This window comes from Anabrus simplex, chromosome 4 (assembly GCF_040414725.1).
Source record: "Anabrus simplex isolate iqAnaSimp1 chromosome 4, ASM4041472v1, whole genome shotgun sequence".
Classification (NCBI taxonomy): domain Eukaryota; kingdom Metazoa; phylum Arthropoda; class Insecta; order Orthoptera; family Tettigoniidae; genus Anabrus; species Anabrus simplex.
The window spans coordinates 84,122,661-84,148,581 of record NC_090268.1 but is presented as its reverse complement, the minus strand read 5'-3'; the positions used below and the strand labels follow the sequence as shown (position 1 = coordinate 84,148,581).

The window sequence follows — 25,921 nt, the reverse complement described above, 5'->3', positions numbered from 1 at the left end:
CCTACTCGCTGAGTCTGGTGTGCCTCCTTTACACCTGAGGCGCCAGCAACTCTTACTTATGTATGCTGCAAATTTGCGACAGATGCCATTTCATCCAAGCTATCCTTGCGTGTTCAACAATGGCAACCGTTTGATGTACGCTACTTGCCCTCGAGCGACGCAGCTGGTTGGAATACGCTTGGATAGCAGTTACGAATTGTTTGACTTACCTTCAGTTCCTTGCCTTGTCAGACAACCAAGTGGGGTACTTCCGTGGGTCGTATGATGACCTGAAATAATCCTGGATCTGCACACTGGCCCTAAGGAAAACACGGACCCTTCGATTTATCGGAGGCTCTTCCGGTCCGTTGTTGGCCGCTATCCGGGTTCAGTCATCGTCTACACGGATGGTTCAAGAACAGATACGAAGGTGGGCTGTGCGTTCGTTGTCGATATTGATAGGTTCCTTTTTGCTCTCCCAGAAACCTGAAGTGTGTACACAGCAGAGCTCGGTGCTATCTGTAGAGCTCTGCGGTACGCACTGTACAATGAGCGCCGACACTTTCTTGTGTGTACTGACTCCTTGAGTTCGCTCCAGTCTATTGATACCTGTTTCCCTCAGCACCCTCTAGTGCAGCGAATCCAGGACCTGCTGGCCGGGTGTTCGGATGCTGGCACCAGAATCACGTTTCTGTGGCTCCCAAGCCACATGGGCATAGAGGGAAACGAGTTAGCAGATCAGGCTGCCAAGGAGGCAGTCACACCCCCCCATTGCCTTTCAAGGTTCCAGAAAGTGATATTCGCTCTCAGCTGAGACATCTGGTTATGTCCCATTGGGAGATGGAGTGGCAGGCCATTCCACTTCCCAGTAAGCTTAGAGCGATTAAAGGAACAACGAAGGTATGGACGACTTCTCTTCGGGCTTCGCGGAGGGAAGCCGTGGTATTATGTCGTCTTTGGATCGGCCACGGTATCTTGACTCATTCGCATCTTTTGAAAGGAGAACTCCCTCCAGTGTGTACCTGCGGTGACCATCTTACCGTGGTACACATCCTTACGGAGTGTGTGGACCTGGTCGATCTGCGCCGTAGTCTTAACCTTCCGAGTACAATCTCCCTTATCTTGCGAGATGACGAGCAGTCAGCAGACCTCATCATCCGCTTTATGAGGGATAGTGGTCTGTTTTATCGTGTGTGATGATGTCCTTTGTCCTAGTGTTTTTTGTGTCAATTGCGCTTTTATCCCATTGACTTCATTTTAGTTTGTGTTGCGCATTTTAATGTGTTATTTTAATGTCTAACGTACATTATGTGTTTTATTATTTATCATGTCAGAAGCATACATAAGTTTAAAATTAAAGATAAGGAAAAACATAAAACATATTATAAATACTCCAATGGCGAAGAGCCACATTAAACTACGTGAGCCCAAAACCTTGCAACACCAAGTGCATTTGGCTTTGCTTGAACCAGGTCTTCTGTTGTGCAGCTGAATGGGCATGAACTGCATTGCAGCAAATGGGCTGTGGTCTGCTCTTCTCCACATACACACAAGGTACTGTCCACTTCGAAACCCCATTTCTTCTGGTTTACCCTGCACCGCGTAACACCAGAGCGCAGTCTGTTCAGTGCTCTCCAATTCACCCAATCTGTGACATGGCCAGGAGGGAGTTCCTCTTTTGGGGTCATCCATTGACTGATCCTCGTATGTTGACTCCTGACGCGCCATTCTTGAATTCTTGCTTGCTGCGCTGTTCCTGCAAGTGTTTCGGTTACTCTCAAGAAGCTTTTCCTAGACTTAAGCCGCTGGCGTCGTGGCTCATATCCAAACAAAGGGTGGGCTTCCGATGTCAACACCTTTCTCTTTTCTTTCTTGGCTGCCACTTCACGGCGAATATCGGGAGGTGCTATCCCTGCAAGGCAATACACTTTTTCTAAAGGTGTAGGTCTCAAACATCCAGTAATAATGCGGCAGGTTTCGTTGAGTGCTACATCAACTGCTTTGGTATGGCAAGATTTGTACCACACCGGGCATGCGTATTCAGCTGCGGAATGTGTTAATATCTGTACTGTATTTTCTCTTATTTTATTAGAAAATAATGTATTGCACATTAGATCCACTGAATGTTTTAATCTCGCCCTCACTTTTTTTCATCACCATTTTTTTTAACTCTAGTCAGTGGATACTTTTTAAAATTTTAACTTCATATCTCATGTTGTTCATCTCGTTCCATTAGGGGCTGATGACCTTCGATGATAGGCCCCTTAAAACAACAAGCATCATCATCATCATCGTTAGAACAGGAGTTCACCAAGAGAGATCAGATAGGAAAGATTATGCTGAGGAAACTGGTAAAAGTATGTTAAAAGAATGCCAGACTCTAATGGAAGCTCTTCCATTGGCAATGGTCAAACCATGTTCCCAAGTCAAGAGTCCTTTTACTGTGCAATCAAACATATAAAAATGAAAGATGTCAATACTGCATAAAGTATTAGAAGCCTACAGCAAACTAAAAGGACAAAGGATTTTCCACGTGAGAAAATTCAAAAATTCAAGTTAGAATCCTCTCTCCTCCTTTTTCTATGTTATTATGTTGGACAGTGACAATGGTAAAGACTAGGAAAAATTAACTCCTGAAAAATAGCAATTCCGTTATTTTCTGAAAACACGATCATTATTAATAACTGTATGTTGTAACTCCTGTCTTTCTTACCCGTTACTAACCACTATTCACTTACATATGTGAACCTCTTCCATTAGCTCTTCTGAAATTTTTCAGAATCAGGTGCTGACACAACACTCCCTGTTATACAATGGACATTACAAATATGTGAGCATGATGTAGGGACTGAGCTGTTGGACATTAAGTCCTGTATTGAAGGGTTATTGTTTTGCAGGAAGGTTGTGCCACAAAAGAACTTCTGTAGTCCAGCCACCTTTCGAACAGACTAAAGCAGAAGTAACGTCATTGCCTCATCACTCTCACCTTGGTAGCCAAATGAACCAGCATGCAATTGAAAGTTGTACTCCAACACTGTAACACAGTAGAGCTCACCAGTTGTAAATTGAGCCACATTTGAAAGATTAGGGGCTGCCTGGCCGAGGCGGTAAGGGCGTGCTCGGTTCTTCCGGAAGGACGTGGGTTCGAATCCCTGTCAGGAAGTCTTAAAATTTATGAAACAAGATTTCCACTTCCAGCGGTGCATATGGCCCTGAGGTTCACTCAGCCTACACCAAAAATGAGTACCAGGTTAATTCCTGGGGGCAAAGGCGGCCGGGCGTAGAGCTAACCACTCCACCCCATTACGTGCCGAGGTTAACAATGGTGGAAGCCTTTTCCTTCCACTCCTCAAAGGGCCTTCATGGCCTGTACGGAGGTGACTTTGCTTTTTGCTTTTGCTTTGCGTTGAAATAATACATTAATGTATTCACTGAAGTTTTAAACGTAATATGATAGTAACTGCATTCACGTGGTCAAGATATCTACTGAATGAGTATGGCAGCTCTGCAGTGGGTACACCATTGCCCTAACTTGTGTCGACATAAGGGATGAAATGCGTGCCCCCTTGCCCCTCTCCTACCATGTGACAACACCGTAGGTGCATCCCCTCTCATGTGCGTCTTCCCCTGGGCTATACCCTCTCTTCCACTTTAGTTTGCTCAAAAGGTGGCCCGGAGAATAGGCACTTAAGTCAGTCCCTTTAATTTTGTTGTTGGAGACACACTATAATATAAAATATTCTAGATAGATTCTGTAAGGGAAGGTCCCTTGTAGGACTATCGGCTAGTTCACTTATTGCATCTGTAAAACTGAACATGTGTATTTGTGCAGTCTTTCTGAAAAAGAATGAGCCCGTGGTATTGTGTGAGTTCCTTGCAGGTTTATGATCTATATGAGAGGTGAATTGTATTTTGATAATAATTCAAATTAAGGCTGAAAAATATTAAATGCAAGGAACACACAATACTATGCACTTATTCATATGTACCTAAGTAGATTTATATCTTAACATCATCAACAAAATTACCAACCTCTGGTCAGCAATTCAGTCACAAGTCCAGAGGGAAATCCTACCTTGGCCACCTCAGACGCTAACGATTAATGATAAATATATCATTTTTAAACTACATTAATTTATTTGTTCATGTGTTTAACAAATAAAGCATATATGAGTTTTTCCATGGCATTATTTTGATCAAGTGTTCTGTTGTTTGCCACAGTGATGGTATTTCTCTCCTGTGTACCTACCTGTAGTTGGGTCATAGGAAGAATAACGATCCCATCTTAAATGTTTATTTGTATAAAAATCTTCAAGGCCATCATCCAGAAACTTATTGATGCCACGTCTTTTCATAGAACCTGCATCGTTAAGCTCAGATAAGCACAATATATTCTTCTCTCTTGGTTGTGCTACCTTTGAAACCTGTAACAATTTAATCTCGATAAGAATGCTATTATAAAATGCAAGCTAGGAATGAGGGTACGAACATATAAAGGATAAACACAACTACAGATTAGCATAGAAATGGGTACAACAGAAGAGAGAGACCTGTATACAAATAAAAGCACAAAAGGACAGTGACAAACTCCATGTCTTCACACACTGTGGTCTTCTCATCACTCTCGTCATTGATCCCGGTTCTTCTACATCCATATCTACTAGAGCCCTGAATGACCAAATATGAAGACCATAGGTTAAATTGAAAAGTCTGACACCTGGCTTTAACAACTAACCTCCAAATGCTTTTGCGAAGCATTACTGTATGCCACAACCTAGTATAGAAGATCCATGTGAGTCTGTTTATGTTCAATCCTTTCTGTCTGTGTCAAATCAGTCCCTTCGAGTAATTACCTAATTTACTGTACACCATCAGCAACATAGTCATACATTATGGTGCTTTATATTTTTCTGTTTCAGTTCCTACTAGAGGATCTGAGCTGCTCTGCAGCATTTGTTATAACCCTTTCACACCTGAAAGAAAACTGGCGGTGTGAATTTTTGTTTGTACGTCAAAAACTGACTAAAATGCTCTTAAATACATATATTTTTAGTTTATTTTATAAAATAGAAATTAATCTCTGAAAAAAAAAAGCACCCGCACAATTGTGCATGTCAGGACTTAATTCACTACTTACAAAAAAAGAAAAATTACCTCAATGCATGTGAATATACATAAGTACGTGATCAAATGTTCTATTTTACAGTGGGGAATAATTGAAAACAATTAAATCTTCGATCAAACACAAGTAAACATTACTTTTTCTGCACTGAGGACAAGTTTTGCTTTTACTGCCCTTTTGGCAGTAGCTCCTTGTCGTCAGACCTGAAAGAAAACTGGAGATGTGAATTTTTGTTTGTACGTCAAAAACTTACTAAAATCCTCTCAAATACACGTTTATACAGTTTATTTTACAAAATAAGAACTATCGGCTGAAAAACAGAACCCACACAATTGTGCATGTCAGAACTTAATTCACTATTTACAAAAAATTAAAAAAAATTCAACTTATTACGAGTGACTATACACATGTACATGATCAAATGTTCTATTTTACAGTGTGGAATGATTTTAAACAATTAAAATCTTCTACATTACATTTCTCACGTAGGGTATGAGTTCTGCTTTTACAGTCATTTTTGGTAGCAGCACCCAGCACTCCCACATGCATTGCCTATAGGGAGACCTAGCCCGCACAACATTCAAAACCTCATGGTATTACGTACGATGTTGTAAGTTCACAATTTACATTTGCTAAACAATTTACACACTTCATTGATTATATTTTATATTCAGTAAAGCTTCTAGATTAATATGAATGCAATAAATAAATAAATACTTATTTTAGGCATTACTGATTCCCGCCATCTTGCATATGAACTGTATTTTTAAACTCCTGCACAAGCACTGCAGTCTGGTCTAGCGCCAAGAAAACGTCAAATAAGCTCAGACATAAATAAAATACGAACCTGCACAATTGTGCATACATGGTCTGAAAGGGGACAAACACAGAAGAGAGAGAGTCATGTCCTCCAACTAGAGATGAGGTCGCGCAGGCCATAAGCGATCTAAAGAATAACAAAGCAACCGGAGAAGATGGAATATCAGCTGAGATGATTAAGTGGGGAGGTGACAAGGCAGTAGACAACATGACTAACATCATCGGCCAGATTTGGAGAACAAAGAAGTTACCAGAAGGATGGAAGAATGCGATCATAATACCAATACATAAGAAGGGAGACAAGAGGGATGCAAACAACTATAGAGGAATTTCGCTACTAGAGATTGGCTATAAGGTGTTGTCGAAAGTCCTGCTCAATAGACTGGAAGAACAGTTAGAAAGTACAATTGGAGACTACCAAGCAGGATTTAGGAAGGGAAGAGGATGCATAGAACAGATATTTATACTGAAACAACTGATAGAACATAGGGCCTTAAAGAACAAAAAAACGGTGGTAACCTTTGTAGATTTCACTAAGGCATATGACTCCATCGACAGACAAACTCTTGGAAGAATCCTGAAGAACAGAGGATTAGATGGCACTACACATGAACTCATAATGGAAATTCTATCAGACACAAAGGCAAGGGTGAGATTCAGAGGAGTACTCTCTGAAGAATTTGATATCAACACTGGTGTAAAACAAGGAGATGGATTATCACCAATGTTGTTCAACATAGCTCTGGATGAAGTCATCAGACAGTGGAGAACAATGAATGAGACAATGGGAATACCAAAGACGCATGTTGGGGACAAAAAGGACAATAGGGCCCAAGTAGATTGTCTAGCCTTTGCGGACGACATAGTTATAGTAAGTGAGACAGAAGAAGATGCAAAGACACAACTCAACAACTTAAGCAATATAGCCGGAAGGGTAGGACTGAGGATCGCCTACAACAAGACAAAGACATTGAATACCACTGAGGATTGGACAACACCGGAAGGCACCGTGCAGAAGGTGGACAAATTCAAGTACCTAGGAGAATTTATAACAGGAAGGAATAGGAGCAATGAAGGAATAACAGAGAGGATAAAAAAGATGCGATCAGCCTTCTGTATGACCAGAGATATATACAATAAAAAGAATATATCTACGGACGCAAAGATCAGACATTACAAGGCAACGGTGAGAAATGCTGTATTATATGCTGCTGAGACTATAGCACTAGGAAGAAATGGTGCGGAACAACTAGAGAAAGAAGAGAGAAAAATATTGAGGAAAATACTAGGCCCTAAGAGAGGAGGTGAGAGATGGATGAGGAGACCCAGGGAAGAACTATACCGGAACATGAGGACAATCTCAGAAGAAATCAGACTGAAAAGAGCACGGTTTGCGGGACATGTAATCAGGATGAATATGGATAGAATGACGAAAAGAGTATGGGAAACAACAGCGAGGACACGAGGAAAGACAGGAACCAAGTGGGTAGTTGAACTCCGGAAAGATTGGTCAGAATTGGGGATCAAGGTGGAAGAAAAGGAAAATTGGAAAAGGAAGTACATACCGACTAATATGCCAGAGATCAACGATAGGGATGGATACAGGAAAAGGATTGAGAGTCACCAGTGGAGTAGACAAGAGAAGAGGATACTGAATATCTCGGAAGAAGAGCGGGAGAGAAGAAGAGAAAGGATGAAGAGGTTCTGGGAGGAGAAGAAGAAAATGCAATCCATGAAGGAGCTGTCCGTGGTCCTACAGAGGCCGTAACGCAAGAAGAAGAAGAAGAAGAAGAAGAAAGGGTTATATAGGTCAAATAACATGTCTTGATATGAAATTGCTCCATGCGTTGCGTAGGTACTTATTTGAATGTTTACTTGGTTTATATTATTACTGTGTCAGAAAAGTTCCAGGACTGAGGTCGTAAAAAATAGGAAAGTTGCACTTACCAAGTAAAGGTCTTAGCTCCTGACGAAGTAGTCGCCTTGGCCATCTATACACAATTGCCAACGTTTCTGAAGGTCTTGGAAGCAAGCAGGGAAATTGTCAAATGCGATGCTTGTGAGCTCAGGTGTCACAGCCCGTTGGATGTCTGCGATATATTGATGAAGCTTTCCTTTCAGTCGCAATTTCACTCAAGGAAACAAGAAAAAAATCACAAGGTGAGAGGTCGGGCGAATATGGTGGAAGTGGGACGACAATGACAGAATGTCTGGCCAGATACTCATTAACAGATAAAGCAGTGTGAGGTCTTGCATTGTCATGCAGTAAGAACCAGTCCTGTGACTGCCACAAATCATAGCAGTGACATCGAATTGTTTGTCGCAAACGTTTCAAGACTTTGATCTAAAGAGTTTGGTTCACTATTTCATCTGGTGGAACGTACTCATGGTACTCTTTACTGTCAAAGAATGTGATAAACATTGTCTTTGTTCTCGAAGGTTGATGCTTGGCTTTTTTCAAGGCTGGTGATCCAGGACTCTGCCATTCTGCACTTAGACGCTTCATGTGGGGGGTCATACTGGTAACACCAACTTTCATCCTCAGCAATAATCTTTGTTGGAAATGTGGGAGCATGTCTGGCTCTATCCAGCTTTCCTCTTTCTGGTCATCTGTTAGGGTGTATGGGATGAGTTATGCATTCAGTTTCCGTTTCCCTAAATCTTCGCATAAAAACTTATAACTCACGTCACGATTCATATGAAGCTCTTCTGATATCTCGCGCACAGTTACACGACGGTCTTCTTGCAATAACTGGATTACACGCTCCACATTTGTATCGGAATGTGCTGTAGACTGGCGGCTAGTTCTGGGATCATCTTGCACTGAATCTCTGCCTTCCCGAAACCTTTTGTGCCACTCGAACACATGGCTTCTTGACAGTGCATCGCCTCCATATGTTGGTGTAATCATTATCCATGTTTCACTAGGGGTTTTCCTAAGCTTAACGCAAAACTTAATGTTCACTCTTTGTTCACAATCAGCGTCCATTGTGTCACCATCACTAAACCAAACAGTGTGTTGCTAGGCACAGCCTTGCCCCCTTGTGCATGTGCGTGGAAACATGGCCAAGGCCATCTCAGAACATACACATACGAGGTAACATAAAACCAACATTTGTTCTTTTGTTAGCATTACAACCTCAGAAATACAACACTTGTTCCGGAATATTTCTGACAAAGGGTGTACATGTAAATGATAAAAACCAAACCGTATGGTACTACAGCCCTTGAAGGGCCTTGGCGTACCAAGCAACCGTTGCTCAGCCCGAAGGCCTGCATATTACAAGGTGTCATGTGGTCAGCACGACGAATCCTCTCGGCCGCTATTCTTGGCTTTCTAGACCGGTGCCGCTATCTCACAGTCAGATAGCTCCTCAATTCTAATCACGTAGGCTGAGTGGACCTCAAACCAGCCCTCAGGTCCAGGTAAAAATCCCTGACCTGGCCAGGAAGCGACCCGGGGCCTCCGGGTAAGAGGCAGGCACGCTACCCCTTCACCACGGGGTCGGCTACATGTAAATTATATGTCAAGCAATTTTTTGTACATATCTTTATTGTGATGTTATTGATATTTTACAAACTATTTTGTAGTTTTAGCAATTTTTGTAGATATCCTTATTGTGATGTTATTGATATTTTACAAACTATTTTATAGTTTTAGAGATTTTTGTAGTATCCTTATTGTGACGTTATTGATATTTTACAAACTATCTTGTAGTTTTAGAGATTTTTGTGGATATCTTTATTGTGACGTTATTGATATTTTTTTCTGGTCCACGGTGTGGGTTACTGTAGTCACGTCCTAGTTGTTGAACAATGGGCAACAACTGAGTGGCCTAGTAAGCAGTCCTGAGAGTCAGGATACCAGTTGCTATGGAATGGGAGTGGGCATCTCGGTCATGACCCTCCTTGTGCTCAGATGGCTAGGACTATACAATACACCGGTGGTCCATAACCCGTTCGAGAAGAGATTCTCACTTGGACTATGTGTAAGTAGGGTAGCATCCTGCTTCATGAATTTACCAAGCTCAGAACATTTTAAGCAAGCCTCGGACCTATGGGAGTAATGGAGTCCCACTCCCATTTGACAGACGAGGGACTCCTTGGAAACAACTTGGCGAACAAAATGGAATTCGATGGGGAGCTATCAATATTAATGGGGCTTATGGAAGAAAGAAAGTAGAACTGGCTGAGTCAGCAAAGAGGATGCATCTGGATGTGCTAGGAGTAAGTGATATACAGGTAAGGGGAGATAACGAGGAAGAGATAGGAGATTATAAAGTGTACTTGATGGGTGTTAGAAAGAGAAGGACAGAGTATTGGGTAGGGCTCTTTATCAGGAATACCATTGCACGCAACATAGTTTCTGTTAGGCATGTAAATGAGTGAATGATGTGGGAAGATTTGGCAGTTGGAGGAATTAGGACGAGAATTGTCTCAGTGTATTCACCATGTGAGGGTGCAGCTGATGATGAAGTTGACAAGTTTTATGAAGCATTGAGTGACATTGTGATCAGGGTGAATAGCAAGGATAGAATAGTGCTAATGGGCGATTTCAATGCGAGAGTTGGAAATAGAACGAAGGATACGAAAGGGTGATTGGTAAATGTGGGGAAGATATGAAAGCTAATGGGATTGGGAAGCGTTTGCTGGACTTCTGTGCTAGTATGGGTTTAGCTGTTATGAATACATTCTTCAAGCATAAGGCTATTCACCGCTACACATGGGAGGCTAGGGGCACCAGATCCATAATAGACTATATCTTAACCGACTTCGAATTCAGGAAATCTGTTAGGAATGAACGAGTTTTCCGGGGATTTTTCAATGATACAGACCACTATCTGATCTGTAGTGAACTAAGTATCTCTAGGCCTGGGGTAGAGAAAGTGAAATCTGTCTGCAAATGAATAAGGGTAGAAAATCTCCAGGAAGAGGAAATTAGACAGAAGTACGTGGATATGATTAGTGAGAAGCTTCAAACAGTAGACAGTAAGCAGGTTCAGGATATAGAAAGTGAATGGGTGGCATACAGGGATACTGTATGTAGAAACAGCAAGGGAATGCCTAGGAACAACTGTGAGTAAAGATGGGAAAAGGTGAACATTTTGGTGGAATGATGAAGTGAGAGCAGCTTGTAAACTTAAAAAGAAGGCTTATCAGAAATGGCTCCAAACAAGGGCTTAGGCAGACAGGGATTTGTACGTAGATGAAAGAAACAGACCGAAACAAATAGTTGTTGAATCCAAAAAGAAGTTGTGGGAAGATTTTGGTCATAACCTGGAAAGGCTAGGTCAAGCAGCTGGGAAACCTTTCTGGACAGTAATAAAGAATCTTAGGAAGGGAGGGAAAAATGAAATGAACAGTGTTTTGAGTAATTCAAGTGAACTCATAATAGATCCTAGAGAATAACTGGAGAGGTGGAGGGAATATTTTGAACATCTTCTCAACATAAAAGGAAATCTTCCTGGTGGTGTTGCGAACAGCCAAGCTCATGGGGAGGAGGAAAATGATGTTGGTGAAATTACGCCTGAGGAAGTGGAAAGGATAGTAAATAAACTCCATTGTCATACGGCAGCAGGAATAGATGAAATTAGACCTGAAATGGTGAGGTATAGTGGGAAGGCAGGGATGAAATGGCTTTATAGAGTAGTAAAATTAGCATGGAGTGTTGGTAAGGTACCTTCAGATTGGACAAAAGCAGTAATTGCACCTATCTATAAGCAAGGGAACAGGGAGGATTACAACAACTATCGAGGTATCTCATCGATTAGTATACCAGGCAAAGTATTCATTGGCATCTAGGAAGAGAGGGTGTGATCAGTAGTTGAGAGGAAGTTAGATGAAAACCAGTGTGGTTTCAGACCACAGAGGAGCTGTCAGGATCAGATTTTCAGTATGCGCCAGGTAATTTAAAAATGCTACGAGAGGAATAGGCAGTTGTGTTTATGTTTCGTAGATCTAGAGAAAGCATATGACTGGGTACCGAGGGAAAAGACGTTTGCCATACTGGGGGACTATGGAATTAAAGGTAGATTGTTAAAATCAATCAAAGGCATTTATGTTGACAATTGGACTTCAATGAGAATTGATGGTGAAATGAGTTCTTGGTTCAGGGTACTTAACAGGGGTTAGACAAGAGTGTAATCTTTTACCTTTGCTGTTCATAGTTTACATGGATCATCTGCTGAAAGGTATAAAATGGCAGGGAGGTATTCAGTTAGGTGGAAATGTAATAAGCAGCCTGGCCTATGCTGACGACTTGGTCTTAATGGCAGATTGTGCCAAAAGCCTGCAGTCTAATATCTTGGAACTTGAAAATTGGTGCAATGAGTATGGTATGAAAATTAGCCTTTCGGAGAGTAAACTGATGTCAGTAGGTAAGAAATTCAACAAAATTGAATGTCAGATTGGTGATACAAAGCTAGAACACGTCAATAATTTCAAGTATTTAGGTTGTGTGTTCTCCCAGGATGGTAATATAGTAAGTGAGATTGAATCAAGGTGTAGTAAAGCTAATGCAGTGAGCTCGCAGTTGCAATCAGCAGTATTCTGTAAGAAGGAAGTCAGCTCCCAGATGAAACTATCTTTACATCGGTCTGTTTTCAGACCAACCTTGCTTTACGGGAGCGAAAGCTGGGTGGACTCAGGATATCTTATTCATAAGTTAGAAGTAACAGACATGAAAGTAGCGAGAATGATTGCTGGTACAAAATAGTGGGAACAATGGCAGGAGGGTACTCGGAATGAGGAGATAAAGGCTAATTTAGGAATGAACTCAATGGATGAAGCTGTACGCATAAACCGGCTTCGGTGGTGGGGTCATGTAAGGTGAATGGAAGAGGATAGGCTACCTAGGAGAATAATGGACTCTGTTATGGAGGGTAAGAGAAGTAGGGGGAGACTAAGATGACGATGGTTAGACTCAGTTTCTAACGATTTAAAGATAAGAGGTATAGAACTAAATGAGGCCACAGCACTAGTTGCAAATAGAGGATTGTGGCAACGTTTAGTAAATTCACAGAAGCTTGCAGACTGAATGCTGAAAGGCATAACAGTCTTTAATGATAATATATGTATGTATGTACAAACTATTTTGTAGTTTTAGAGATTTATGTAGATAATAATTTTATTGTGACGTTATTGATATTTTATGAACTATTTTGTAGTTTTAGAGATTTCTGTAGATATCCTTATTGTGATGTTATTGATATTTTACAAACTATTTTGTAGTTTTAGAGATTTTTGTAGATATCTTTATTGTGACATTATTGATATTTTACAAACTATTTTGTAGTTTTAGAGATTTTTTAGATATCTTTATTGTGACGTTATTGATATATTACAAACTATTTTGTAGTTTTAGAGATTTTTGTATATATCTTTACTGTGACGTTATTGATATTTTACAAACGATTTTGTAGTTTTAGAGATTTTTGTAGGTATCTTAACTGTAGCGTTATTGATATTTTACCATTTGGGCATTTCTGGACATCAACTTTTTCAAACGATCTTGCCCGAGATAATACAACATACAATTGGAATATTAAAGAAAGTGTTATACGTTTAGAAAACTGCTAAGTACAGAATTATTGGAGTGGTCATTAAGTACTGTCATTTAGGGATTATTCAAAGTTGGCTGAACTTAGACACCTATCAATGTCTGTTGATTCACTGGCAGGTAATTATGGTCACCAGGTGTGCTATTATCAACTAATCTTTAAGTAATATACTGTAATTTATTTTTGTTAACACAGAATACAGGAAGTGCATTACTGAAATAATTTAGAACAAGAACAGATCACCTTGGTTATAACATTAATCCTACAGTAACAAGTTAGGAATGGCTAATTCCTATGGACACAATGTATTTCGTTGCTTGAGAATCAGTGCCACGTGATGACAAAATACTAATCTACACCAGAAGGATGATGATGATGATGATGATGATGATGATGATGATGATTGTTGTTTAAAGCGGCCTAACATCTAGGTCGTCGGCCCCTGATGGTACGAAATGAAATGACAAATTAAAAGTTCATAATTATCCACTGACTAAAATAAAAAATGGCATGAAGAATGAACAGATGGATATAAAACAGATGGATATAAATTTAAAACAATCAGTGGATCCTACCCAAAAACTACCATAAAATTTAGTATTACTGACCAAGAGACCACTTCTAGAGCACAATCCTGGATCGAGGATGCTTGTTGTCCAAAGGGGTACAAAATACAGGTCAACGGCCCCTAATAATAGTATTTATCGCTAGTAAAGTAGAACCATGGTATTTGTCATGTTGGGGTACTAATCAAAAGTAGCGTAGACTCACGGTGTTCCACATATGGTGGTACTACTCACACGTATTGGACGTCATAGAGGTGATGAACACAGACCTATGGTGTTTCTCACATAATGGCGCCACACATAGGCAACGCAAACCAATGGTGTTCCTCACTCAGGTGTACTAATCACGGGCAAGGTTAATCCCGTGGTGTTCCTCACATAGTGGGTATTAAGCGCAGGCAACGCAGACCCATGGCGCCGCTCATATAGTGGTACTAATCACAGGCAACGCCCAGACCCGTGGTGTTGTTCACATGGGTACGACTCATGGGTACTGGAAACCTACAGTGAACCACTCTCTGCTGCTACTAATCACAAACCTATTTCATACCTAATATAGTGGTACTACTCGCAAGTACAGGCAACCCATGGTGTTCCCTGCGTGATGGTGCAAATCAAAAGGAGTTTCATGGTTCTAATTCAATCATACCTTGATCGCCCCTTTTAGTCCCTTCTCGCGTCAGGCAGGGGATACCGTGGGTGTATTTTTCATCTGCCTCCCCCACCCACAGGGGGTAGAGAGAGAGAGAAAAAAGAAGGGATCCGTCACTTCGAAAAATGAAGTAACGGACGATGAAAGGCAAGGTCCATGAAGGGTGTGAAAATGAAAGACTCCCTAGGCCTCGAATGCTCTAATATCTTCGGGGTCAGAAAAGAACAACAGTTGACCAAGGGAGGTCGGACAGGATAGACGAAAGTGGGGAGCCTGGCACAAGTAAGTGGAAGCAATGCCAAGACTCAGCTAAGGGCCCCGTTGTTGCCAATCCACACTCCCAAGTTGAGAGCCCCTTGGGCCCCTCTCAGTTGCCTCCTACGACAGGCAGGGGATACCGCAGGTGTGTTCTACATGTGCATCCCCCACCCGCAGGGGGTAGTGTGTTTGGTCCGCGAGAGGTATTTTATTTCCCTCAAGTCCGCCAGCAAGCCGGTTAGGACTCGTCTATCCGCAACCTGGGACACACCACGTGGGAGTATCACCTCTCCCCCTGCTATGCCAGCATAGTAGGTTTGTGGTACACCAGAAGGAAAGAAGCATATAAAACTGTAAAAATGCTCTTGTAAATAAGAGAAAGACATCATTTATGTTTGTATTGGTACATGTTTGCTATGTGATGTTGAACCACTGCATCTGGTGTATTCTGTTAGCTACACGGTGTTGTTTCTTAAGCAATAGTACACTTAGGGGCAAGATTGGCCTGCTATGGAATGCTTGGTCATGTACAACAATCGCGATATATTCACTGACTGGTAAAAGTCAAACTGAGTCTAGACCAGTTAATGCAGGCCTCTATTATCTATTCGGCTGCTGACAAGCTCATTTCAGATTCACAGCTTTATATGTCTTCTCCTTTACATCCTCCTACAATCCCTAAATACCTTCATAACCATGTTTTGTCAGGAAAAATATTGACCTTAAACCCTCTGGCCAAACCAAAATTCAGTGTATGGGACCCACACGTGATATAAGAACCGGAAAAGAGCCAAAGGACAGCAGCACAATTTGTTCTGGGTGATTTCTGATAAAGGAGTAGTGTTAAGAAAATGTTTCAAACTTTGGGCTGGGAAGACTTGATAGTAAGGAGACGAGCTGATTGACTAAGTGGTATATTCCAAGCTGTCAGTGGAGAGATGGTGTGGTATGACATTAGTATATGAATGAGTTTGAGTGGTACTTTTAAAAGTAGGAGAGATCACAATATGAAGATAAAGTTGGAATAGAGCGGACAGTATCAGAGGTGTAGAGTTTGGAATAATTTTGTAAGTGAGATGTTCAATAAATTTCTGAATTCTTTGAAATTACTCAAGAAAAGTATAGATAAAGAACTGATAGGGGATCTGCCACCTGGGCGACTGCCCTAAGTGCAGATCAGTGGTGACTGATTATGGATTTCAGCTTCATTTCCTATACTGAGGGACCAAGATCCTCCTGCTGGAGCTCCTCTGCCTTACGCCGTTGGCTCCTTCAGGTTAAGCAGGTTATTTTCTGCTGCCTGTCACTTGGCGTAGAGTTGCTGGCAGTAGGGTGAAATAAGGAAACTCTGTAATGTCAAGAATGTCATGATAGTATGCATTTCCTTTATCATGGCGTGGCTTGAAAGCTGAATGTCTGTAAACTCTTCAACCAGAAGGCAGATAAATGCAGGACACCTCCAAGGTAGCTAGCACCCTCTGTGGGTGTCTGTGTGAGATTTTACAGAGTCCTTTGAGAAAGTTTGAAGTGTCAACACACCTTTTCTTTGTAGTGAAAGCATTTTTGTACATTTTAATACATTATTAAGAGCAGTTTTAATGAGAATGTTCAATTTCAACAAGAGTTACTGGCAAGATACTAATAATTTAGATATAAAAATTACAAAAAAGTTGTGCTACTGCGTGGAGTAAAGGAGTTTGGCAATATGATTGTTTTTCCTAGGATTTGCATACAGTGATGGCACCCAAGAAGAGTAAAGCAGCTCGTTCCTACACGTCTGAAAACATGAAAGAAGCATTGCGGGTCGTTAAGGATGAAGGCTGGACAGTTTCCAAAGCTAGTAGATAATTTGTTATCCTATGGAGCACGCTCAAGGATTATTGTGTTAAATTCTTAGCTGATCCTCAGCGTGCCACCACTGCTAAAATTGGAAAACCCTTTGCCATGCCATCTGAATTAGAAATTAAAATTAGTAAATTATGTTACAGCAATGCAATCTTTGGGTTTCGGACTTCCAGCTAACAAGGCTAACCAAGCCAAAACAGGTCAACAATGTCAGGAATGAAATTCACAACTGGGCCTAAGCCGAAATCCACACCTCGAAAAAATGTGAATGGCAACTGTGGGGCATGTGGAGGTTTCTATGCAGATGACATCAGGAAGAAGAACGGGGCCAAGTGGATTGAATGCCAGTTTTGTCATGCTTGGTACTATGAAAAGTCTGAAAAAGTGATAGACAAAGTGTATTTTATGTGCGATGGGTGCAAGATTTCTGACGACAGTGACAAAAACTGACACTTGCACTGTCCTTTTTGTATAAAAATATTTAGCCCTAAACTGTGGTGAATCATAACTGCAACATAGTGTAATGGTTATAGAGTCCGCCATGCCAACTTGCTATGGGCTCAGCTCGTCACCCCCTTACTTCAACCGCGCTAATCACGAGCAGCAGTTAAGTAGCAGAGGAGTATGGAAATGACTCCATGATTAATCTGGAGTCTTCCATCTCGCGATGTTCCTGGATCCATCGAGCATCCGGACTATTCTAGAAGGGCCAGCACAGGTATATAAGAGAGGAACAACCTGCCTGCAGTTAGTAAGAGTTAGTGAGTGAGGAGTGGGAGTGAGAGTGAGAGTGAGATTGAGTTCACTGGCGTGAGTTAGGCCGCGTGCACACCGAGCGCGCTTCGCATAGTGTGTCGCGTGTTGCTCAACGCTAAGCGTCACGCTAAGCATAACCAGTGCTTTCTTCCTAAGCCAGGTGTTCACACCGTCCGCGCTCTGCTGTGCTGAACGCCTATCTTACAGCTAAGCGAAGCGCCAGACAACGCGCAGTGTTGGTTAATTGCTTAGCGTTACCTAGCTGGTTCTGAATCTATGAAAGAAGAAATTATTCATGCAGTGTTTTAAAGAGAAGAGATATGGAACCCAGGACACAACAACTTTAAAAATGTAACTGTTTTGCAAAATAAGTGGACTTACGTATCTACAACAGTTTTATCGCATTCCTACAGTAAACATATACAGTAATATTACTTCTACTGTCACACTTTACTGGGCTTAACATTGTGACAGGATGAAATTGCGTATGGATTTTAGTGTCGGAAGTGTCCGAGGAGAAGTTCGGCTTGCCAGGTGAAGGTCTTTTTTTTTTGCTAGGGGCTTTACGTCGCACCGACACAGATAGGTCTTATGGCGACGATGGGATAGGAAAGACCTAGGAGTTGGAAGGAAGCGGCCGTGGCCTTAATTAAGGTACAGCCCCAGCATTTGCCTGGTGTGAAAATGGGAAACCACGGAAAACCATCTTCAAGGCTGCCGATAGTGGGATTCGAACCTACTATCTCCCGGATGCAAGCTCACAGCCGCGCGCCTCTACGCGCACGGCCAACTCGCCCGGTATCAGCAGGTCTTTTGAATTGACGCCCGTAGGTGACCTGCATCGTGATGAGGATGAAATTATTATGAATACACACATACACCCAGCCCCCGTGCCAATGGAATGTACTAATTATGATTACAATTCCCGACTCTGCCAGGAATCGAACCCGTGACTCCTGTGACCAAAGGCCAGTACGGTAACCATTTAGCCATGTAGCCGGACACTTTGTGACAAAGTGGATAGAATCTATAATTTGGAAATGGAGGGTGGTAACATGAAGAATATCACTCTGCAGGCTAGGAGTGGGCTTGGAAGTAAATATAATATTTGTCACACATTTACTTCACTTTTGTTACGATGATAGCCTAAATTGTGTATGCTAATTGTAACAGTATTGTAAAATACTATTATAATTATCATACAAAGAGCGTGATTTAGCCAGAAATTTAATTTCCACGTGTTTGCTGCACGGTGCTCCTGGACATTGGGAAAATTTAATTTCTCCCAATATTTCTCTGCTACTTGTCGCCACATTACAGTTGTAGGGTTTGGAAGGTCAAAGGTATTTTTTTGTCATTCTCCAGTAATCATAAAATTTATCGCGATAAAGTCTTGCATCTCTGTACAAACGATGGAATTCTCCGAAAGTAATTCGTTCTTCATTAAATTCATGAATCCACTTTCGATTCTTCTTTCCAATTTTTAACTTTAGGTAACTGTTTTCCATCAGTAAACTGTTTCTAGTGTACCTGGATAACGGCATTAGTTTGTGACGACCCTAAAACGCCTCGCGCCAAACTAAGCTGAGAGCACGGCGTAGAGTTTTCGGTGTGAACAGCAAGCACGCCTTGCGCTATGCATAGCATTTCACGCTACACGTGACACACCATGCGAAGCACGCTCGGTGTGCATGCGGCCTTAGGGAAGAGTGCAGTCTGTGATAGTCTGGGCTGAGAGTGCAGCCTGATGGAGTATCTGCCTGTTGGAGCCGAGGACTCGTTCCTGTTTCCCGGACATCGTGTGTGTGAGTCCCTTGAGGCCGGCTGCTGGAGAAGAACCTTGGGTGTTCCGGAGCAGCGCGAAGGGAACACTGAGTGCTGACTTATGCAGACTGCGAATGGAGTTCGATGAATTGAGTGAACAGCAGATACTATCCCGACCTGCAAGACTGACGGGCAGGCTGTAGACCGTAACAGCGCTAACGAGTGTGGCTGAGTGAGTGTAGTTTAAATAATCGAACACACACACACACTCACACACACACTCTCTCTCTCTCTCTCTCTCTCTCACTCACACACACACACGAACCGTGTTAGTGTACTTGTGTAAGTTGTAAGCTCGGCAATCATGTTTCTGTGCATGTGTGTAAATGTGTAATTGTAGTGCTTAGTTAATAAATCTTAGAAATAGGATGCTACCAGGTTCTGTACTCATTTATTTATTTATTTATTTATTTATTTATTTATTTATTTGTTTATTTATTTATTTATTTATTTATTTATTTATTTATTTATTTATTTATTTATTTATTTATTTACCCAGCCAACACGGTACAATAGGAAACTGAAGGATACTTAAAATAGATATATAAACCTATTTTATATTATAAACAAGTTTCTATTATGAAAAAACATGGTTCATTGAGAACATTTTGTTGTCACGGAGTTACTTGAACCCTATCATGGACTAACTAGAATATCATGGAATTGCCTACTTTCAACTGTAAATTTTGTAAATAAATTCTTGGTATTAAAGATTGGACATTTTTCAAAATTTTAACCCCAATGTACTCCAACACTATCCCTCTTTCAGCTGAAGTGTGATCATCCCCGTGACACAAAATTTCAGTAAACAGTATCAGAAAAACCTTTGTATCACAGAGTTACCTTACTTTACCCTACAGTCCACCCCATTACCATAGCAAAAAATTTTCTAGCCAAACTCTGAGAGTTTCGATGTTATTCAGTAAGCATCAATTTTTTATCTTTACCCAACATTCCCCACAACATGATAACACCTGCCATAGTGGTTCCAGCAACTTCAGAAATAAATGAGATAAGCCAAAATCCAGTGAGTAATAGTGACATTTTCATGTAGATCAATGGGACTTAAAATGTTGTATCATTCCTGTTAGTTTATAGTTCACATCAAAGGCAGTGTAATTAAGTTTGATTATACTTATGATTCATCAATGAAGTTGTTGATGGGAGAAATTATTTTACTGTAAAATGAGATTGCATATTTTTTCAATTACTTACAGGTTTCTTTGGGTATAGATGTATAGGTCTATAATCTCTTTGCATTGATGTGCGGTAGTCTACAATGTCATAGTTAGGAGGATATTTAGAAACATAATTTTCTTTGAGATCATCTTCACAGAATTCTTTTCTGAAAGAGATAAGAGAAGAGCTCTTAGTAACAAGGTTTAAAATTGTTTCTTATTTCCATTATAACAGATCAACCTGAAAGTTGGTGATATTGACTGACTGAAGATGAAAATGGCAATATTTGCTTAAACCTTGCAAGATGGATAAAATTAAGATTAACTACCATAAATAATTAATTTATGAATTTATTTTTGGAGTACAGTGATTCGAGGCAGTTTGCTTGACCTTTGTTTATGAAGGCAGAGCATAAGGTGTGGAATGTCGCAGATTACTTTTGTTAGTGAATTTTAATTTAAATTTTGCATACAGGTAACTCCCTCCTCCCCCCACTGCACTTAATGCCCTTGAAAGGGCCTTGGCCTGCCCAGCGACCGCTGCTCAGCCCAAAGGCCTGCAGATTACGAGGGGCCGTGTGATCAGCACGACGCATCCCCTCGGCCGTTATTCTGGGCTTTCCATATATGTAACCACATAACTTAATTCCAAAATCAAGCTATGTTCTATAGAATTTCCTGGGAATTGATTTAGAGAAATCAATAGTACAATTCAATAACAATAAAAATATTAAAAGAACTTTATCTCCACTAGAGTGTTCCTTATATTCCAACTTCGAAATTTTTGAACCCTCGCCCTCCCTGATCTATCTTAACCTGCTCCAACCAAATTTTTTTTTATCTTTCCCAGGGTCTTGTACCTTGTGCATAATGGAGGAAAGGATAATGCCAAAGCAAGTGTACAAGTGCCAAAATCACCTTAAATGTGATTGTTCCTATCCAGTCACTGAGACTGTTTATTCTGAGCCTCTCTCGTAGATCTCCCTTCCTTACAAGATTGCTTCTTGATTTTCTCAGTATACTTTGAAGAAACTTCATTTTGTATCCCTGCAGTTTGCTTTCCTGGGCATTGGTGGTCACCAGTGTTTCTGCTCCATATATGATTAGTATAAAGTAACTTTCTTTGCATTCCAATGGCACATCTCTATTATATAAGTGTCCTTAAGCTCTGAAAGAACTTTCCTGCTAACTGCACTCTGCTACTGATCTTGTGGCTTATCCTCTCAGCTATCTATATACACTGCCAGGAAGAAAACATGCAACATCCTTAAGGAATGTATTCAGTGGCACCAGGGTATGTGCATACTGAAGGATTGTTGTGTTAGCGATTTGTCACGGACATCGGTGATCAGATGGCACTCAGGAGGCTTGTCCATGCACACTCTGTTTTGACTATGCAAGCAGTAACTGTGCTGAGGTTAGAGGTGAACAGTGTTTGCAATATTTATTCTAGGGTACTTACAACCATTCTCAGCCAACAAGTACGTGCTCTTGTTGAACAACTGCCATTTGTACGAGGTCACATTGCGGGCCTGCGGAAAGCTGGATGGACGTTTCGACGGATTGCTGCACATGTTGGGCACAATGCATCAGTGTTGTGTCGCTGCTTTCAGCAATGGTCTGTGGAACATTTTCATACCCGGAGACCAGGCTCCAGATGTCTGCGTAGTACAGATGCATGTCAAGATCAATGCATTGTGTGAGAAACAGTAGCCGACCGAACATCATCCACGAATGAAATCTAGTCACATGTTGCACCTGCTGTGTCACCAAGGACCATTGGGAACCATAGCAGGATTACGATCATGTGCGCTTCTGGTCAGGCTACCATTAACACTACGACACCACCAAGCACGGCTACTCTGGTCTCGTGAAAGAGTCAACTGGAGATAGGAATGACGATCTGTGGTCTTCAGTGATGAGGGTATGTTCTGTCTGTATGCAAGTGATGGACGTAAACGTGTAAGGTGAGCAGCCTATTCCAGAGTGCATTCGCCAATGACACCCAGGTCCCACCCTAGACTTCATGGTATAGTGGGGGAGGGCATCAGCTGCAACTCATGCTCATAGTTGGTTCTTTCTGCAGGGTAACATAACCAGTGCCCACTACATTGCCCACGTTGTTGTCCCTGTGCTATTGCCATTTCAAAATCAAAAATCAAATCAAAATCACTTTATTTGCAAATGAGGTGTCTACCTCTGTGGCAAATGGTATACTAAACTACATTATTGTCAAGCACTAAATATTAAATTAACAAGAGAAGAAAATTTTCCTATAATACAATATTATACAATTTACGCTAAAAAAGTTTTCTATTAAACACACAGCTCATCCTTATAAATTTATATTGTTTACAAAATTCTACATATAATATCTCCTGTACTACTTACAAATATAGTCAACTGATATACAGTATGTGGAATTACTTCAAATGATACTATACAACTGGTATAAGATTAATATTTACATTGCATTTATTTATTTACTATTTTTGTTTTTACCCGTTCTGGATCCTAAGTAGCATAACGACCTGCTGCGTCTTAACCAGAGCCCCTTTTGCCACCACTTTTCAGAGTTCCTGAAGGGCCTTCACAGGTACCGTAGCGGTCCCAGGGCCCTCGAAATCCCCACTGTACTTCACCCCTACAGGCAGTCCCCTACTTTGGCTGTCCAAACTCCTTAGACCAGGGGATGGAATTAATTTATTCACACACATTTTTTTATTTACAATAACCTGCACTGGTCGAATGCCCTCTAACACTTCATTTATTTTCTCTGTTGCTGTTTATTCTCTTCTTGAATATCTGTACAGATTTTGGAAAAGGATCAAACACTACCCCTGGTAAACTGTTCCACTCCTTCACACCCTTCCCAATGAATGAAAATTTACCCCAATCGCTTCGGCTAAAATTCCTTCTAATTTTATATTTGTGGTCAGTCCTGCCGATATAATTATTTTCCAACTGAAGCCTCTCACGGATATCTCCCCATGCTTCTTCTCCTGTATAGGCTCTATATAATCCTATAAGTCTAGTTTTCTTCCTTCTCTTACTTAAAGTTTCCCACCCAAGTTCCTTTAACATTTCTGATACACTACTCTTTCTCCTGAAATCCCCTGTTACAAATCTTGCTGCTTTCCTCTGCACACTATCTATTTCTTTTATTAGGTATTCTTGGTGAGGATCTCAAACACTGTTTGCATATTCCAATAATGGACGAACCATACTCAAGTAACTTTTTTCTTTTAATTCTTTGTTGCATCCTTTAAGTAGCCTCATTATGACATGTAACGATCTGTATGCTTTCCCAACAATGTCATCAATATGACCCTTCCAGTGCAAATTACTTTCAAATCTCACACCTAAGTATTTGCACTCGCCATCTTTTGGGATAATAAATTTTACATCATGAGGTATTAAGGTGACACTTCTGTCATTTCTGTCTCCTTTCTTAAATATTGGGACAGTGATACCTCTATTCCATTCTACTGGCACTCACTTATGTCTCCGGTCTGTTGACAGCACTCTACTTTATAAATAGATCGCCAGCTGTTCAACTGCTCTTATCATTTCTGTACTTCATCACACCCTGGTGCTTTTTTTAACTTCATTTTCTTTATTGCCTCTTTGAGATATTATCTTCAGTGTTGTCCTCTCTGTGTTCAGTTTCTTGTTCACTCCAATGAATATTCAGTAATTCTTTGAAGTATTCTTTCCATCTTCTTTTAACTTTATCTGTCTCTGTCAACAGATCACCATTCTCAACCTTGATTGATACTGTGTTTTATATAGCAGATCTCTTTTGCTTCATAATGCCATACAGTTTCTTGTTGCCTGAAAGAACATCTTCTTGTAATTCCTTTGTGAAGTTCATCCAGTTTTTCTTTTTCTCTCCTTTCACCAAATGTTGACACTTTTTTTTTTTTTTTCCAGATTCCTTATACTACTACTTTTCTTCACTTCTGTCATTCACTCAAGCTTCCCATCGAATTTTCTTTTCTTTGACAGCTTCTTTGACAGCTTCTTTTACATTCTCATTCCACCACAATGTTTCCTTTTTATTTTCTTACCGCTCAGCCTACCATGTGTCTCTTCAGTACTCACAATAAATGAAAATGAAAACCTACACCCTGTTTTCCAGTATTTGACCAGGTCAGGGATGTAATGAATGAATCAGATATAGGCTGTTATTATGATGGGGTCGCCACTCCCAAAGTGATTTATATTAATGAGTGATAGATGCTATGAAATGAGAATGAAGAGTGTTGCTGGAATGAAAGATGACAGGGTAAACCGGAGTACCCAGAGAAAAACCTGTCCCGCCTCCGCTTTGTCTAGCACAAATCTCACATGGAGTGACGAGGATTTGAACCACAGTATCCAGCGGTGAGAGGCTGACACGCTGCCGTCTGAGCCACGGAGGCTTCACTCACAACAAATATTTCTTTAAAATATTCCCTCTCTTAACATTCCTTATCTCTATTTTATGGGACACACTCCATTAATTTCAAATCCTCCCTAACTTCCACTTCCCTCATTCCCTGTCTTCTTATCTCTTTAATGTTCTCTACTTTCCCAATCGTGATTTGATAATGACCTGTTCAATTGAATAGTCAAATACTTACTCTTTCACATTATAAGATAGTAGATTGTGCAGTGGATTGCTCTGGAAGGTGGCTGAATGGTCAACTTTACTCAAAACCTGTTTTAACATATCATGTGTTTCACTTGTTGGAGTTTCATGGTATGTATCTCCAAGACGTTTGTATGTTGACAAGAAATAGCTGCCACCTTGAGGACCATAAGGATTATTGTCCTTAGGTTCAGTTTGCCTTGATATGTCCCTGTTATCAAAAAACAATTGAATAATAATAATAATAATAATAATAATAATAATAATAATAATAATAATAACAATAACAATCTACTCTCTTAATCATTAGCTTATGTGAATCATTGGGATAAACAAGAATTACATATTAAATGAGTTGGTTAGTTCCAAAACTCAACATGTCCGTGTTAAAGAGAATTGAGAAAAAATGAAGAAACTGTTATCAATGTTAATATCGGGATTAAACCAATGAGAATATGTATTGTAATGAAGGAAATTGTTATGATTGAAATAACATCAATGGCAATAATGTAGGATTTCACTACAGTTAAATAATAATGAAAGTTTTTGGACATATAGAGTTTTGGAAAGTTCAAGTGGACATGTTCAGTGTTGGAACAAACATCAATGAATGCAATGTGTTTTGGAATAGATTCTGAGGGAAGTTTCAGACTTAATACCGGTACAACTAAACATTCATATTTTCACGTTAAGTTTTAGATAGCTATAATTTGATCACAATGCTGTATTT

The 25,921-nt window shown here is 40.6% G+C and overlaps 1 protein-coding gene across 1 annotated transcript in view; it reads right to left on the bottom strand.

Annotated features, from left to right (window-relative positions):
- Positions 1 to 25,315, bottom strand: part of LOC137500536 (uncharacterized) — a 36,164-nt gene extending 10,849 nt beyond the window's left edge. The window contains exons 1-3 of the mRNA XM_068227459.1: positions 25,184 to 25,315; positions 20,596 to 20,725; positions 4,229 to 4,403 (exon numbers count right to left, since the gene is read on the bottom strand). Coding sequence (XP_068083560.1) covers positions 4,229 to 4,403; positions 20,596 to 20,725; positions 25,184 to 25,272 — 394 coding nt within the window. The 5' untranslated portion in view covers positions 25,273 to 25,315. The remainder of the gene's footprint in view (positions 1 to 4,228; positions 4,404 to 20,595; positions 20,726 to 25,183) is intronic.
- Between the last annotated feature and the right edge of the window lie 606 nt (positions 25,316 to 25,921).